Source organism: Molothrus aeneus, chromosome 8, assembly GCF_037042795.1.
Source record: "Molothrus aeneus isolate 106 chromosome 8, BPBGC_Maene_1.0, whole genome shotgun sequence".
NCBI lineage: Eukaryota > Metazoa > Chordata > Aves > Passeriformes > Icteridae > Molothrus > Molothrus aeneus.
Genome location: NC_089653.1, coordinates 3,440,464 through 3,456,577, shown reverse-complemented (window position 1 = coordinate 3,456,577; position 16,114 = coordinate 3,440,464). Strand labels below are relative to the sequence as shown.

Here is a 16,114-nt window from a genome sequence, read left to right as displayed (position 1 = left end):
GTTAAAAAAAGCAAAACAGTACGTAAATTCAAAGTTGTGTTTGGATTCTTAAAAACGCGTATAAATATGCATGTAGATGTAATATGTAACAGTATATAGAAAACATAGTTTAAGTTATCCCTGTGCAAGCAGACAAGCATGCCAGGGTGGAACTTTAACCCATAATAAACTACTATAAAAAGTGCAAATACTGAGTCATATTTCTAATATAATGAGGCCAATGCAGTCACTGCAGGCAGCACCAGTGGCAGGATGGATTGCAGAGACTTTTCCTTTGCAGCCCCAGCCCAGCGTTGGCACTGGGCATGAAGAGGCACTGAGGTGACCCTGAGAGGAAGTGCAAGGCACAGGCTGCAGCTGAGGAAGGACAGCGCTGTGCTGGGCTCAGAGGTGAAGCTGGCACTGCCCAGTGTGGAGAAGGTCCTTTCTGCAGCCCCTGTTACGGGGGAGCAGGGGCCTTGCTGCAGAGATACGGCCGCTCATTGGAGCAGTTGTCACTCCTCAATCTCTTGTCAGCCAGGTACACACACTGGGAATTGCCGAGGACAGGAACCCTGCAGGGAGGAGCAGAGGCAGCGCTGGCTGCCAGGGGCAGCCCTTGTGCCCCTGTGCCCCCAGGCCCTGCCCGGCTCCCCGGCACTCACCGGGAGCTGTAGCTGCTGCCGTCCCCCCAGTGCAGGCGCTCGCCCCGTCGGCGCAGCCCGAGCCAGAAATCAACGTTCCCGCGGAGGCGGAAGAGCAAATCCTGCCCAGGAGAGAGGAGTGGGAGCTGCCCCGGCCCCTCGGGGGGACACGGGCCCGGGGCTCCCCCCGCACGCCGGGGCTCCTTCCCTGCAAGGCCCCGGCCCAGGGCTGCAGCCCCGGCCCTACGAGCACCGAGCCCGGCCCAGGAGCACCCCCAGGCTGCCCTCAGCCACCCCACACCGCCCGCAGCCCCTCACTCACCATGGCCTCCTCATCCTTGGCAATGGCCAGGGAGGCCCCGAGCTCGGAGCACCGTTCCTGACCCTGCTCCCAGGTGCTGTAATCCCTGGAGAAGTAGTAGCAGGCCCCATTGTAGCCAACCCAGCCATGGGGACAGCCCAGAACTGACAGCGGAGTCGCAGGTGTGACTGGAACCTGTGGTGCTGCAGGGGGAAGAGGAGAAGCTCTGAGGATTGCCCTGTGCAGGGAGCAGGGAGCCCGCTCTGCCCCGAGGGGCTGGGCCCAGGCTGCTGCCCCTCCCTTACCTGCCAGCACAGCCACGGCCACCCCCAAAGCCAGCACCAGCACCAGGAGCAGCAGAATCAGCACCGCCGTGCCCACGGGATGGCCCCTGATCCATTCACCTGGAGCAGGAAAGAGCCATAGCCAGGGAGCAGAGCAGGGAGCCCTGAGCCAGTGTGGGCCTCACTCAGCTGGCAGCCAGAGAGCCAAGAGCCTGGCCACAGGCAGGGACACAGCTGTGTCACCCCTAGAGACCACAGGGGTGGCCCTGCACTCACCCAGGAATCTTCTGAGGTTCCTTTTGTGTTCAGTCTTGGTTGCTGATGTGCCCTGGGGAGCCAGAGTTTCCCTCACACTCCCATCACTGGTGCAGAATCTATTCTCCACATCTGCACTCACTGCACACCCACAAGTGGCATCCCCCTGCTGATGCCAAGAGGCTTCTTGGATCCCGGGCAGGTGTGGAACCGCGGCTGCTGGTCCCTGCCGGGGATGCTGGGGCTCGTTTGCAACTCCAGGAACACAGCAGAGTTCACTCTCCTCCTGCTCACAGCCGGCATCTCTCTGCCTGGAACAATCAGCACCTTGCTCCTGACCCATCAGGAGTGCTGCTGGCAGATCCTTTGGGAGCTCGGCCTCGGGAACAGCTTCACAGCCGCGCTGATGGCACCCTGAAAGAGACACGGTGAGAGGTCACTGCTGGTGCCGGCCCTGGGGGCTCAGGAGGGCGGTGCCAGCTGTGGCTGCGCTGTCCCCGCTGCCCAGAGGTGCGGCAGCAGCTGCGGAGACAAGCGCAGCCTCCGGGAGCTGGGGCAGCACCGACCGCGGGTCGCGCCTGGCCTGGAACCGCCTCCGAGCTCCGCCGCCGCCGCCTCGCCGGGCTCCGGGTGCCGCCCCCGCTGGGGAATGACCCGAACGCTCCGCCCGCCGCAGCCGCTCCGTCCCAGTCAGACACAGCGGGCACGGCCGCTGCCACCGTAGTTTAGAGCCGGTGTCGGTGTGGGGGCCGCTTTTGGCCGTTTTGAGCATTCAGCGTGCGGGAAAGCAGCGAGGGGCCGTCCGTGCACCGCGGGGGGAGAGCGGAGGGTCGCGGCCCGCTGCAGGGGAGACCCCACAAGCAGCTTCCCCGGGGGCTGCGGTTCACCGGCATGGGTTCCTTTTTTTTATTGCGAGTTTTTCGGGACAGGAGCTGTGACGGCCCTGCCCCCCGCAGGGCCTTTACAGTTCAGGCAGATAAAATGAATCTCTACTATCGATGATATCCATCATCATCGGTTTCTCTCCTCTTTTCCTGCACGGATTTGACAGTTCTTCCTTTCCTCCCACAGAGCTGGAAAGCAAAAAGCTCGCCTGCCCCATGGCCATCTCCGCCGCCTTCCACCGCTCCAGCCTTGTCGCTCTTTCTCTCCCCTTTACTTTGCACCACTTTCTTCCTCCTCCTCTCCCTGCCAGCTCCAGCAAAGCCGTTTCACCCACTGGCACCAGCTGCCTCCTCTCCCTCGTTCCCATTTTGCCCACTCTGAACTCCTGGAGCCGCCTGCCCGCGGAGCCGGAGCCGCCGTGGGGCCGGGTAATGGTGCAGGGAATGCTGGCAGGGATTCTCGGGCTGGGCTGGGCCAGGGTCGGTGTCCGGGGCCAGCACCGTCGCATCCTCACCGCCGCTCGCCCCGCCCCGCCCCGCTGGGGCCGGCGGTTTCCGAGCCCCGCCCACCCTCGGCGTGGCCCCGCCCCGTCAGTGCCGTTGCTCCGCCCAGCCCACAGCATCCATGACGCCGGCTCTGCCACCGGACGGCCGCGCCCATTTGTGCAACGCTGCCTGCCCGCCTCGGCTCGTAGCGCCCTCGCCCCTGGAACGGGAGCTGCCGGCTGCTGCTGGCCCGGGGCAGCTGCGGCTCGGAGCCCGCCCCTGCCGAGGGGCAAGAAGCAGCAGCCCCGGGCTGCTCACCATTGTGCCCCGCATTCCCTGCCCCGGCGCCTCGGAGCTCCCTGCCTGTGAACAGAGGAATCCAGCACATGGAACTCACCAGAACCCCTGGCCCCGAGCTGGGACAAAACCGACCGCGAGTCGCGCCAGTGTGGAAGCCGCCTCCAAGCTCCGCCAGCCTCTTGCCCGGCGCTGTCTGCGACCGCAGCTCCGGTTGCAGTAGTGAAGGTGTGGGTGGTCCCGTTCAATTTTATGGCGACTCCGTGTGGGAGGGATTTTGGCCGATCGGACCAATCAGCGGCCACGAGCGCCACCCCCGCCACCACCGCCCCGCCCCCCGCCCGTCTCTTTCCTGTAACTGGAATGCTGCCAACATTTACCACGTGCATCTAGCTACAGTAAATGGTCTCGAGAAGCTCCCGGTTTGTTGGACAGTTTGCCAAATTCTACATTGTTATTTCTTTCGGTACAATTGCACTTTAAAAGGTCTGAGGAAATTTATGGTTCCATACAATTTGTGGCTGCCATGAGTTTTTCTCGATGTTAAATTACATAGGGTCACATATTTGTCACACTTTTCTAACCCCTCCAGTAAATCCATCATGCTGTTATTTCAGCCACGCTTTGTTCACATTTTCAGTGCCTTTTGGTATTAATAGCAGCAGAATAAGTTACATTTTGTAGTACCCAGAACTTTTAAGGATATTGGTTGTTAGTTCAGTTCTGGTTTATTTGAATATGATTTTAGTGTTGGTAAGATTAAGCAAGGTTAGCAACATTCCTGAGTAATGTTACCTTTATTACTCTATTGAGTTAATTTTTTTACTAATCATTTATGTCAAGGTGGATTTCTGTCAGGTTTGAGTATTGCTGAGTTTAGACAGGGTCAAGATTAAGTCTTCACTTTATGCCATTTCATGTTCTATTCCAGTTTTATTAAGATCAATTTTTTTATTTAGTAATAATTTCAATCTTTTTATTCAGTATTAAAGATGTTACTTTAAATTCTCTTAAGTGTACCTCTAATGCCACTGAGGTGAAATTGAATTACACTGCAATTAATTTCAAGTCCTAAGTTAATTTTGTTTAAATATGTTGGTTTGCATTGCAAGATGTAGTTCTTTTCTTCTAGAGATAAGACAGATCCCTCTGAAACAGCTGTGATCGAACACTGATAAGCACCTGCTTTTGGACAGGAGAAGCTACAGCTTGTTGGGCCCTTGATCCTCTCACAGCTTGCACAGGTGTCAGTGCTGCACTGCCTGACAGGATCATTCACTGTGATCTCTTCTGTTCTATCTTCCACAGATAGCACAGGAGAGAGGGTGGTTGTTCTACATTATGGCTGTTATCCACTGGAAGCTGTTCAGTGTTTCATTGTTGTGGGTACAGCAATGCTGGAGGAATATTGTCTCCAATTCCTGAGACAGTCACTGCTGATGGATCTGTTCCATCACGTGAATTCACTCATTTTGACAACAGGCATTCTTCATAAGACACCATTACCTTATCCATAGCTGGCTTTTCATGAACTTTGAGCTATCTTTGTGTGACTATCCACAAGACATGGTGTCACTTTGGGATCTCTCTGGTTTGCTCTCCAGCCGCAGATGCATCTCTTTGAACAGGCTGTCTGCAGCCGTTCCCTGCGCTGCCTGCTCAGCCTTTAGTCCCTTCTCTTGTTCCAGCAGGGTTGCTGTGCCTTCAGCCAGGGCTGTCTCCTGATTTTCCTGTGTTTTCAGAGTTCCAGGATGAGATCTCTGGGCTCTGTCAAAAGCCTCATCTGAGCTGAGGTCCTGTGGCCTTTCCCGACCCTTTTGTGACCCATCCTCGTGGGCCAGGGCTGTGACCTGCTGAGGGCAAGGCTGCTCCTGCTCTGTGCCAATCACACACAGCCCCAGTTATTCTCACAGGAGCACTCCAGCAGTTTGCTGTCTTTGGGGCATCTCATAGCTGCTATTATTGAGAGATTTCTTTTTAAGGTATGTGAGGGAGACCCTCCCAATGAGGGTCTGGGCTCTGGCCAGGCCCTACTCTGCCTGGTCAGAAAATTGCCAACAAGCCCAGATGTTTTCTCCGCCTCAAAACTATACTCAAGGCTCTTGGCCTTGGCAATTTGACCCTCTAATAATAGGACAGCTGGATCTATTTTTAAAGTGAGCTTGGACACCTTTCCTGGGAATGGCTCTCCAGGTCCTCACTGAAATGAGGTTTGGCAGCTGCTGCAGGCTCTGGGTGATGGTGCAGTGTTTTAGACATTAATAATCATCCAATTTCACAAGTGTTATTAATTATGTGTATTATCTGACTTATTCTTGATTACTGTCAGTTTCTTGTTTTACTGCATGTTTTGTTTTGATGTTCCCTTCATGTCCATAGCAAGAGACATGCATGTTATTTTCAAAACAAAAAGAAAGGGGAATTGGCTCCTAAAGAATGTCTGAATAATGCAATATTTATACAAAAAGTATTTTTAAAGGCTTTTCTGTAAGTGTCACCGTGAGGGTGGCTGTGACAAACCTCTCTGGTTCCCTGACTTCAGGCGAGGGTGGTGGAAATGAAAAGGAGCGGGTTCCATGGAGCTGCCCAGAAAGAACTTTCATAAAGGGTGAGAAACAACAAACCTGGAGCAGCCGTGCACAATAAGAGGGGCAGGATCCAAAGACCCCAAACAAAGGGGAAGCAACAATGGATACACTCAGGGTGGAACATTCTAGAACTGTAACCCTACGGGGGAAACAAGGAAGCACGAGGGGAGCAGAACTTGGGCAACTTAACATAAAAACACCAAAGGCTGATGGGGGAACTCTCAGGCTGGCCCTGAATTAAACAAATGATCCCCAGGGCTGGAAGCCAATGCCTGGCTCTTTTGGGGTAAAATCCAGGTGAGTCTGAGTCACAGCTGGGCCAAGTCCCACACATGAGGATCTTCAGCTGAGTGTGCAATGGCAAGGCCTGGCTGATTTATGGACTGAGGGAGAAGCAGCAGGTTTGGACTGGGTTATGGCACTGGCAGTGAATCCCTTCTGCAAGTCAGCAGCTCTGACCATCCTCCTTCAAAGCTGAGAGAGAGCCAGCAGCTGACAGACCCTTCTCCACAGTCAGGTACCTGATGCCAAAAGTGGGATTCCTCCTCAGCACGTGTCCGCTGTTCTTCTTCCTCTTCCAAAGACAGTCATAAAGTGCCAAGTTCAGGCTAGCTTATGATCAATTCCAAGAGCCCAGGGTGATTTGGATTTCCCATTGGAGCTTGTTGTGTCAAGAGGGCAATGCAGTCACTGCAGGCAGCATTGGTGGCAGGATGGATTGCAGAGACTTTTCCTTTGCAGCCCCAGCCCAGCGTTGGCACTGGGCATGAAGAGGCGCTGAGGTGACCCTGAGAGGAAGTGCAAGGCACAGGCTGCAGCTGAGGAAGGACAGCGCTGTGCTGGGCTCAGAGGTGAAGCTGGCACTGCCCAGTGTGGAGAAGGTCCTTCTGCAGCCCCTGTTACGGGGGAGCTTGGGCCTTGCTGCAGAGATACGGCCGCTCATTGGAGCAGTTGTCACTCCTCAATCTCTTGTCAGCCAGGTACACACACTGGGAATTGCCGAGGACAGGAACCCTGCAGGGAGGAGCAGAGGCAGCGCTGGCTGCCAGGGGCAGCCCTTGTGCCCCTGTGCCCCCAGGCCCTGCCCGGCTCCCCGGCACTCACCGGGAGCTGTAGCTGCTGCCGTCCCCCCAGTGCAGGCGCTCGCCCCGTCTGCGCAGCCCGAGCCAGTAATCGACGTTCCCGCGGAGGCGGAAGAGCAAATCCTGCCCAGGAGAGAGGAGTGGGAGCTGCCCCGGCCCCTCGGGGGGACACGGGCCCGGGGCTCCCCCCGCACGCCGGGGCTCCTTCCCTGCAAGGCCCCGGCCCAGGGCTGCAGCCCCGGCCCTACGAGCACCGAGCCCGGCCCAGGAGCACCCCCAGGCTGCCCTCAGCCACCCCACACCGCCCACAGCCCCTCACTCACCATGGCCTCCTCATCCTTGGCAATGGCCAGGGAGGCCCCGAGCTCGGAGCACCGTTCCTGACCCTGCTCCCAGGTGCTGTAATCCTGTGAGAAGTAGTAGCAGGCCCCATTGTACCCAACCCAGTCAAAGGGACAGCCCAGAACACACTGTGAGGTTGCAGGTGTGACTGGAACCTGTGGTGCTGCAGGGGGAAGAGGAGAAGCTCTGAGGATTGCCCTGTGCAGGGAGCAGGGAGCCCGCTCTGCCCCGAGGGGCTGGGCCCAGGCTGCTGCCCCTCCCTTACCTGCCAGCACAGCCAAGGCCACCCCCAAAGCCAGCACCAGCACCAGGAGCAGCAGAATCAGCAGCGCCGTGCCCACGGGATGGCCCCTGATCCATTCACCTGGAGCAGGAAAGAGCTGCTGGCTGCCAGAAGCAGAGCCGGGCCTGCAATCTGCCCAACCCATGGCCAGGGAGCAGAGCAGGGAGCCCTGAGCCAGTGTGGGCCTCACTCAGCAGGCAGCCAGAGAGCCAAGAGCCTGGCCAAAGCCAGGGACACAGCTGTGGCCACAGGCAGGGACACAGCAGTGGGCACAGGCTGCAGCAGGAGAACTGCACAGCCTTGGGGGCAGCTGGGACTCTTGCTTCCAGCCACTGATGGGGCCCAGCAGAGCACCAGGCCTCTTCCAGACATCGGGAAACAGCCACACACCTGCCAGCCCTGCCCTTGGGAGGGGACACTGGCCCCTGCCTAGAGGGCACAGGGGTGGCTCTGCACTCACCCAGGAATCTTCTGAGGTTCCTTTTGTGTTCATTCTTGGTTGCTGATGTGCCTTGGGGAGCCAGGGGCTCCCTCACGCCCCCATCACTGGTGCAGAATCCATTCTCCACATCTGCACTCACTGCACGCTCACAAGTGGCATCCCCCTGCTGATGCCAGGTGGCTTCTTGGGCCCCAGGCAGGTGTGGAACCGCGGCTGCTGGTCCCTGCTGGCGATGCTGGGGCTCATTCACAACTGCACAAAAGGAGCAGAGTTCATTCCCCTCCTGCTCACAGCCGGCATCTCTCTGCCTGGAACAAACAGCACCTTGCTCCGGGGACTTCAGGAGTGCTGCTGGCAGATCCTTTGGGAGCTCGGCCTCGGGAACAGCTTCGCAGCCGCGCTGATGGCACCCTGAGAGGGACACGGGGAGAGGTCACTGCTGGTGCCGGCCCTGGGGGCTCAGGAGGGCGGTGCCAGCTGTGGCTGCGCTGTCCCCGCTGCCCAGAGGTGCGGCAGCAGCTGCGGAGACAAGCGCAGCCTCCGGGAGCTCTCGGTGCCCGCAGCCCCGGCCCCTGTGGCTCTGCAGCCGCTGCAGCCCAGCTCCGAGCCGGGCCGGGCGCTGACAGCGCCTGCGAGCTGCCGCCTGCTGCTGGCCCGGGGCAGCTGCGGCTCGGAGCCCGCCCCTGCCGAGGGGCAAGAAGCAGCAGCCCCGGGCTGCTCACCATTGTGCCCCGCATTCCCTGCCCCGGCGCCTCGGAGCCTGGGCACACCGAGCGCCGGCACAGCCGCTGCGGCTCCCTGCCTGTTGACAGGGAGCGGCTCCTCGCACACAGATATAGTGTATTATATTGTTGGCTTTTCGCAAATATTAACCTGAATGCTATTTGTGTAGTGTTAAAATAACTTTACCTCTATTTCTGCTATTAACAAAAATATAGACATTGTAGTAGTGGTAGGTGATATGGTGATGAGTGAACTGTCTGTTTGGTCGGGATAACATCCAGTGAACATGTAATGAGGCCCCTGCTATTGATATGCCAACTATCAGCATCTGCCATCTGAAGAAAGTATGCACCAAGGCCCAAATTGGAAATGACAAAAAGAACAGACCGAAACCCCAGCGAAGGAACAAGCATGCTCTAAACATGCAAACTCAAGAGCACATGCAAAATAGGTCCTGGAATGCGTCAACTAGTTAATGGAAGAATACCAATATGCATAAGGGTCTATGAACATGCAACAAGCTGATATAATGAAAAAACTGTTAGAGGGGTATCCCCAAAGATAACTGTGCTCTCGGCTGAAAGCGAAGCACCCCGCCCGTTTTTAACCCTTCGCCTTACTTCTGTCGCCTACTGTCTTTTTATTAAACTTACAAATTTTACCAGGAAGGTGAAGCTTGTTTTACAGAAAGAGCAGCGCCGAGCAGCCTCGGCCCCGGAGCAGGCACGATGCGGCGCTTTGTGCCCGCACTCGGCGCCTGCAGCGCTTTGGGCTCTGAGGCCCGTTCAAGTTCATCCCGTGCCAGCCCCGAGCCGGGCACGGACACCTCCCCCCCGAGCAGCGGCCCCGAGCCCGGTGCCGCACGGGCGGGAACGGTGCCGGGCACGGAGCAGCCGCCTCCGTGCCAGCGAGAGCAGCCGGGATGAGCCAGCGCTGCCGCGGCACCGGCTCCATGCCGGCCATCCGGGCAAGGAGGAGAGCGCGGGCAGCCGCTCCCTCGGCGATCCCAGCGCAGGGGGGACACGGGGGAAGCCGCCACCAGGAACTCGCCAGAACCCCCCGGCCCTCAGCGCGGCCCCTCCGCCCGCAGCGAGCCCCGAGCTGGGGCAGCACCGACCGCGGCTCCCACCTGGGCTGGAGCCGCCTCCGAGCTCCGCCATCGCCACGGCCGCTGCAGAGTGACCCGAACGCGGCGGAATGACACGTGGCCACCACGTTGAGCCACTGCGCTATTCCCGGCTCACTCACCGAGCGCGTGACGTTTTTCCGAAGCAGCCAATCGCAGCGAGGAGAGGGGCGGAGCGAGCGGGGCGATCAGGCGAGATGAGCCGTACCCGGTCGGTCCTGTCTGTGAAACCCCGCGGTACGGGAAAGCCCCCGCTCTGTTGTGGGTGGAGTAGAAGCTCAGCCCCGGGGCAGCCGCTCCTGGGGCTCTCAACAGGGAATTCCCGCAGGGATTCTCGGGCTGGGCTGGGTCAGGCCAGGTGCCCGGGGCCAGCAAAAGCGCTCTGTGCCTCTGCTCCTGCCCCTGGGCAGACAACAGAACACAGCAGGAAAGGCTCGGGGCTCTCAGGAAAGGCAGCCAGAGATCTCTCACCCATCATGGGTATAGCAGAACTGGGGAAATTAATAGAATTGACTGTCAAACAAATCAGAGCAAGGGAATGAGTAGGCTGCCAAAACCTAAAATTGCACCTTCCCCTCGCTGCTCTCTCCTTCCTGGCTTCACTTTATCCCCGATTCCCTCCCTCCCTACTCCCCACACAGTGGCACAGAGCGATGTTCTGGGGCTGTATTGGGTCAAGACAGGGATCTGCTAAGGAAGGCAGGAGCCTCCCTGGCAATGGAAAATGTAAACCCCTTGCCTCGGAATTCTGAAATTATGGGGCTCTCAGGCAAAGACATTAGAATAGAAGAACAGTTCTTTACCAGCGTGTACAACAAAGCAAACAAACAACTAGAAACTTTTTTGAGATCTTATTTTTTTGTTGTTTTGTAGAGTGAAGTATATAAGTACTGGTATTATAATAATTAATATGTGGAAATTTAATTTGTAAAGTTTTTTTAGATAAGGTGTGAAGGTTGTGTTTTATTTTAAAATAATTTTAAACGTAGTATTTAATATTTATTTTAATTTGGTTTGTTAATTTTTTTCGTTTTTGAAGTTGTTTGTGGATGGATTTTCAATAAGTTTATGTAATATTATTTTTAATTTCTTTTGTTATTAAGTTGATGTGCTAGTAAGAGAAAATTGATGGTGGTTTTGTTTTGCAAGGCTGTATGTTTAATAGTACTAATATTTGTTATTATATTGTTATAAATTAAGTAGTATTGATTTGTTTTGTCCAATTAATACTCTGGTTTTATTGTTTTAATGTTATAGTAAAGGTGAGTTGAGGTAAAAAGAAATTTAATGTAACTCGTTTTGTCGGGTTTAAAATTGTTATTGCAGGTTTTTTTAATAATGATGGGTTGACGTTTTTATGGTTTAAATTTTTTTTAATATTAGGTGTTATTATAGTGAGTTGTTTGATGTTATGTGGGCTATTTTTAATTTTTGCAGGGAACGTTTTCACGTTTTGCTAGGTTGTATTTTTATCCATGAGTTAATTTTTTTTTTTTTTTTGCAATTTCTGTGGGAATTTGTTAAGAATAATAGTTTTATTTTTAGGGGGCAGAGGAGTGCTATAATTGTACTAAAAGCTTGAGGTTTTCGATTTAGGATGATGAGGAGTAATATTAACTGTAGATTTCTTTGATACTGAAACTTAGTACAAAATCTGATTGTTAAAGAATTCAGAGTGTTTAATTGTTGAGGTTTAAAGGGTGTTTTAAGAAGATTGGAGGTTCAGTGATATAATTGGGTACAGGATTTGTTTGGTTGGTGACTGTACCCTCAGAGCTGTCAGGGTTTGGAGTTGGTTATTTTTGGGTTGGTATCAGTGTAGTGATTAAATAGGTTGTAAAGGGATTGTTTGGGCTGAAATGGGTTAAATATTTGGTGTTTGAACTTGTTGACTCAGAGTAACTTAAACATTTGGTTTTGGTTGATATATAGGTATATTTGTGTTGTAAATATAAGTAAAACGAATAACTGCTACTATATTTTTTTATTTACCTTTATGTTCTTGTTTAGTTACTCTTGGTAAAAGGTTTTTTCTGTATTTTAATGTGACAGTGTTCACAGGGGTCTTATGTTGAGGGAAGAGAAACACGGATCTGACTCCATGTTTCAGAAGGCTGATTTATTATTTTATGATCTATATTACATTAAAACTATACTAAAAGAATAGAAGAAAAGGTTTCATCAGAAGGCTGGCTAAGAATAGAAAAGGAAGAAATGATAACAAAGGCTCTGTCTTGGACTCTCTGTCTGAGCCAGCTGGGCTGTGATTGGCCATTAATTAGAAACAACCACATGAGCCAATCCCAGATGCACCAGTTGCATTCCACAGCAGCAGATAACCATTGGTTACATTTTGTTGCTGAGGCCTCTCAGCTTCTCAGGAGGAAAAATCCTAAGGAAAGGATTTTTCATAAAAGATGTCTGCGACATTTTAATTTTTTAATAAATTTGTTGGAGTATTTAGTTTTTGTGGTTTTTCAAATTTTTTCAGGACTGGTTCATTCTAAGGCACTAAATTGTTTTGTTTATACTTTATTTTGTAAAGTTGGATATTTAGGGATTTTTTTTAACATGATGGATACTATGCCTTTGCTAAAAGAGCTCTGTGATATGAAGGGTTTTTATAGTTTTACCATTGATATAAAAGTTGAGGTTTGCAGTTTGTGCAGGTGGAGGAGGGGATGCTGGGTGTGAACTGTAGTTTTTCTGTGTGCCTTACATCTGTGTGGTTGTGGTTTTGTTTGTGGAATTGTTAGTGTGGTTTTATGTGTGATATGGTTTTATGTTTCTGTTGGAATCTACTTAGGTTTAGTATTTGTGGAAATAGAAGTAAATTTCTTGTCTTGGGTTATTAAATGAAATGGATTTTTAATTTGTCTTGTCTCAGAGTTTTAAATTAAAACTGGAGGAGAAGCTGTAAATGTTGTAAGGTCTTGGCACTGGTTGGGAGCTGTACTTTCTGTGGCTTGATTGTTTTGTCTCCTATCTTAAATATTTTTAAGGTGGGATTTCTTGCATTTTTGATGAAGAACTTTTTAATTTCTGTGATGTAGAACTTTTTAATTTAGTATTTTGAACGTCTGTGATGACGTTGTTTTGAATCTGTTTTATTTCTTTTTGAGTTGGTGCTGTAATGAGTAAATTGTCTATGTGATGTAAAGTTCTTGACTGTGGCTGGTTTTGTTGTGGTGGAGATAAAGCTCCTGTTATAAAATATTGTCAAATAGTAGGTGATTTTTTATTTTTTGCAGTAAAACTGACTAGTGATGTTTTTGTCATTTTTTATAATTGATGGCTGGGACTGAAAAGGCAAATGGAGGGGTATTTTTGGATGTAGGGGAATGTTGAAAATACAGTCTCAACTGGATGACAATAAGAGGCCAGTATCTTGGAATTACTGAAAGGAAAGGAAGTCTAGGTTGCAGGGGTCTCAGTTTTCTATTATATTGTTGATTTTTTTGAAGTTGTGGAGTAATTTCTAGGAGTCAGACATTTTCTTGTGAATAACAAACTCTGGGGAATCTAAGAATGATGGTTTGTCTCTGCTTAGAATGAAAATGTCCTGTCTCTGTTGTGAAGTACTAGTGACCCCTGTGGGCAGAAACTGATGACAAAAGTTTGTTTAGAGGTATGGTAATGTAGAAGCTGTTAGTTGTCATCGTGCCCCGGGGGGTAATAATTCGGGGATGCTCGGGAGATTTCTGGTGATTTTACAAATCGCATCTGCTCTGTTCGTTTGCGATGGAGCCGCCGTTCTTTGCTTTGTGTCACGGTGGCGCTGTGAGCTCTTGTTGAAGTTCCCGACAGAGGCTTCTCTGTTCTGTTAAATTTGGAGCGACAGTGATCAGTATAATGCCTCTTTTTTTGTACTGAGGGTAAGTATCAGGTGATTTCGTATTTTTCTCTCCTTCAGAACTGTCTTTTTTTTAAAATGACTTAGGTTTTCTTACAGTTAAAAATGGCTCTTTAATGGGCTCTGCCTGGAAAGCAGTGAGGGTTTCTTCAATAGTTTTGGTTTGAGCCTCAATAACTCTTTGGAATTTATTTCCCAGCCAATCTTGGGACTTTGTAAGTTGTTCCCCCAGTGCGGGAGCTTGTATGGTCACGATGTGCTGTGGAGTGCGGAGTTACCACAAGCTGAGAGCATTGGTGGCACTGTTGGTGGCTGCTCTGGTAACAGAACCCTTTGCCATTTATTGTTTGCATTAGAAAAGGCAAGGCTTTAATTCAGTGAGGATGTGCTGTTTCCTTAGGACACTGCTTCTGGACTGCTTGTGCCAAGCCATCTAAAAAGGCAAGATAAGGTTTGGTTGTGGCTTGTTGAATCAGAGAATCGGCGTTTTCATGGGTTCTTGCAGTTGTACAGTTAAAAGAGACCTTCTGGCTGCATTTTTAATATCTCTTATTCCTGCTCTAGAAAGGGATTCGGCTTGGTCTTCAGCTTTATGGTTTGGAGGATCTCTAGCTAATTGACTGATTGTTAGCTGGGCTTTAGGGCTTCAAGCAGAGCTCTCCATCGATCTGTGAAGATGCTTTTGCTGTTCCAAGTCCCACAGAATATATTGTGAGTTTGTTAAAATTACAGATGAAATGTTACAGCAGTCTAAAGGTGTGAGGTGATAAGAATCATATCCACTTCTCACCAGGTTATTGAATACTGGGAGTTTAAGCTGTTGTCTTTAAAAGCTTTTCTTCATTTCTGAATATCCTAATGTGCTATAGGCTCCCACCGAGGATTAGCCTTATTTTTCTAATATCGAACTGGCACAGCAAGGAGTTTTCTATATGTTGAATTAAAATCTTTATCTTGCATGAGTTTAGGTCTAATGTCAGCCCAATTAGTCAGTTCCCGTTGTGTGTTCACGGGGCTGGGATGGAACGGGTTAAACTCTTCCTCTGAACCAGGGTCCGTGCCCTGCTTCATTTCCCTGTGGAGGAGTTTGCAAATCCCGGGTTTTTCTCTCGTTCCTCTCTTTGGCGGCAGTCAGAGCTCGGGTTTTGCAGCGCTGGCAGAGCAGCCTCGCTCCTTTTGCTCGGCAGAGCTGCCCTCGCTCCCGGCCGGGCAGGGCTGGAGGATCCCGGGCGGGCTGGGGATGGCAGCGGGGGCTGCGGCCGGGAGAGCGGCGGGGCCGCGGGGCAGCGCCGGGGGCAGCGCGGCTCCGCTCGGGCTTGCGGGGCCCCTGGGCGCGGCCGGAGGGAGGGAGGGCTCGGAGACACGGCTGGGGACGCGGCGGGCTTTGCACACGGGAATGGGCAACTGGAAAGATTCGCAGGTTGTTCAAATCAGTTCATTAAAGTGTAATACGGAGGTAATACGTTTGTGGACGTATGGTTTTGGATTGTGGTAAAAATATGAGTTTAACTGGGTCTCAGATGGAAGGTGAATAAAGAAATGTTATAGTTGGAAACTGCTTTTGGACTTAAGATAGTAAAATTTTTAGGGTTTTTTTAATATTATAAGAACATTATAAGAATATTATTTGATTAGAGCTTTAAGGCTTTTATAAACGTCTTTGGATTTCTTGGATACTTTGTGCTGGATTGTTTTTTAAAGCTTGCTTGATGTTGTGTAATAGGAGATAATATTGGTTTCTGTTTGAGTTGAGCTAGCAGGTGTAGTAGGATACAAGTAATATTCTAAAATTATACTTCAAAAGGTTATTATTGCAGAGTTCTTTATGGATTAGATGCAAGCAAAAAGCAACATCCTTAACACCTTAATTCCAATGCTCCTAAATCAACCAGGGTTAATTGCAAAGAAAAGATAGGTTCAAAGGCCTTTTTCCATGCTTTATTTTCCTTAGTTATTATTACAATTCCCAGCTCTCCCATTGTCGGGGTCCACACATTTTGCATTCACAAATGCACACGTTGCCTGTTTGTACCTGACACGAAACACAGCTTTGTATTTCACAGTCCAGAGCAGCGAAAGCTCGGAGCAGCACCCGAGGGGCAGCGGGGGCAGTGGCAGCCAGGTCTGAGCAGGGCAGGGAGAGGCGAGCTCAGGGTCCCGGGCACCCGAGCAGGGGGGACAGGGCCCTCCGGATCGAGGGGTGACAGTGAGGTGCCCCTGCAGGGGCTGCTCTCACAAGCACAGGCTCACCCCACAACCCCACAGCAGGAGAAGCAGCTCTGGCCTGGGTTCTGGCATTGACAGCAAATTCCCTTCCCTAAGGCAGCAGCTCTGACTGTCCTCCTCTGAAGGTGACACAGACCAAGAGCCAGCAGCTGACAGACCCTTCTTCACAGTCAGGTGCCTCATGCCAAAAGTGGGATTCCTCCTCAGCACGTGTCAGCTGCTCTTCCTCCTCTTCCACAGACAGTCCAATAGTGTCACCAGATTCCAGCCAGTTTGTGATTAATTCCAAGATCCCAGAGAAATTTGTATTTCCCATTGG

At 51.5% G+C, this 16,114-nt stretch overlaps 1 protein-coding gene and 1 long non-coding RNA gene across 2 annotated transcripts; both read right to left on the bottom strand.

Annotated features, from left to right (window-relative positions):
• Window positions 1-219: 219 nt before the first annotated feature.
• On the bottom strand, window positions 220-1,766 carry LOC136559594 (C-type lectin domain family 2 member B-like). Its single transcript, XM_066554903.1, has 5 exons — window positions 1,613-1,766; window positions 1,230-1,328; window positions 946-1,127; window positions 645-745; window positions 220-554 (listed from the first exon to the last, which is right to left on the bottom strand). Exons 1-5 carry the CDS (start codon window positions 1,764-1,766, stop codon window positions 440-442), a joined length of 651 nt encoding a protein of 216 aa, XP_066411000.1. The 3' UTR covers window positions 220-439.
• A 4,858-nt stretch (window positions 1,767-6,624) lies between these two features.
• On the bottom strand, window positions 6,625-7,224 carry LOC136559755 (uncharacterized). Its single transcript, XR_010784046.1, has 3 exons — window positions 7,124-7,224; window positions 6,823-6,923; window positions 6,625-6,732 (listed from the first exon to the last, which is right to left on the bottom strand). It is a non-coding gene; the product is annotated as an uncharacterized lncRNA (long non-coding RNA).
• Window positions 7,225-16,114: the final 8,890 nt, after the last annotated feature.

Bases quoted from the DNA above. Each gene is read 5' to 3' on its own strand.
- LOC136559594 (XM_066554903.1), bottom strand. From the start codon at position 1,766: ATGCCGGCTGTGAGCAGGAGGAGAGTGAACTCTGCTGTGTTCCTGGAG. The intron at 1,329-1,612 runs GTGTGCAGTGAG...TTCCTGCTCCAG, and splicing joins CAGGGGGATGCCACTTGTGG to GTGAATGGATCAGGGGCCAT. The intron at 555-644 runs GTGAGTGCCGGG...TCCTCCCTGCAG, and splicing joins GGCAGCAGCTACAGCTCCCG to GGTTCCTGTCCTCGGCAATT.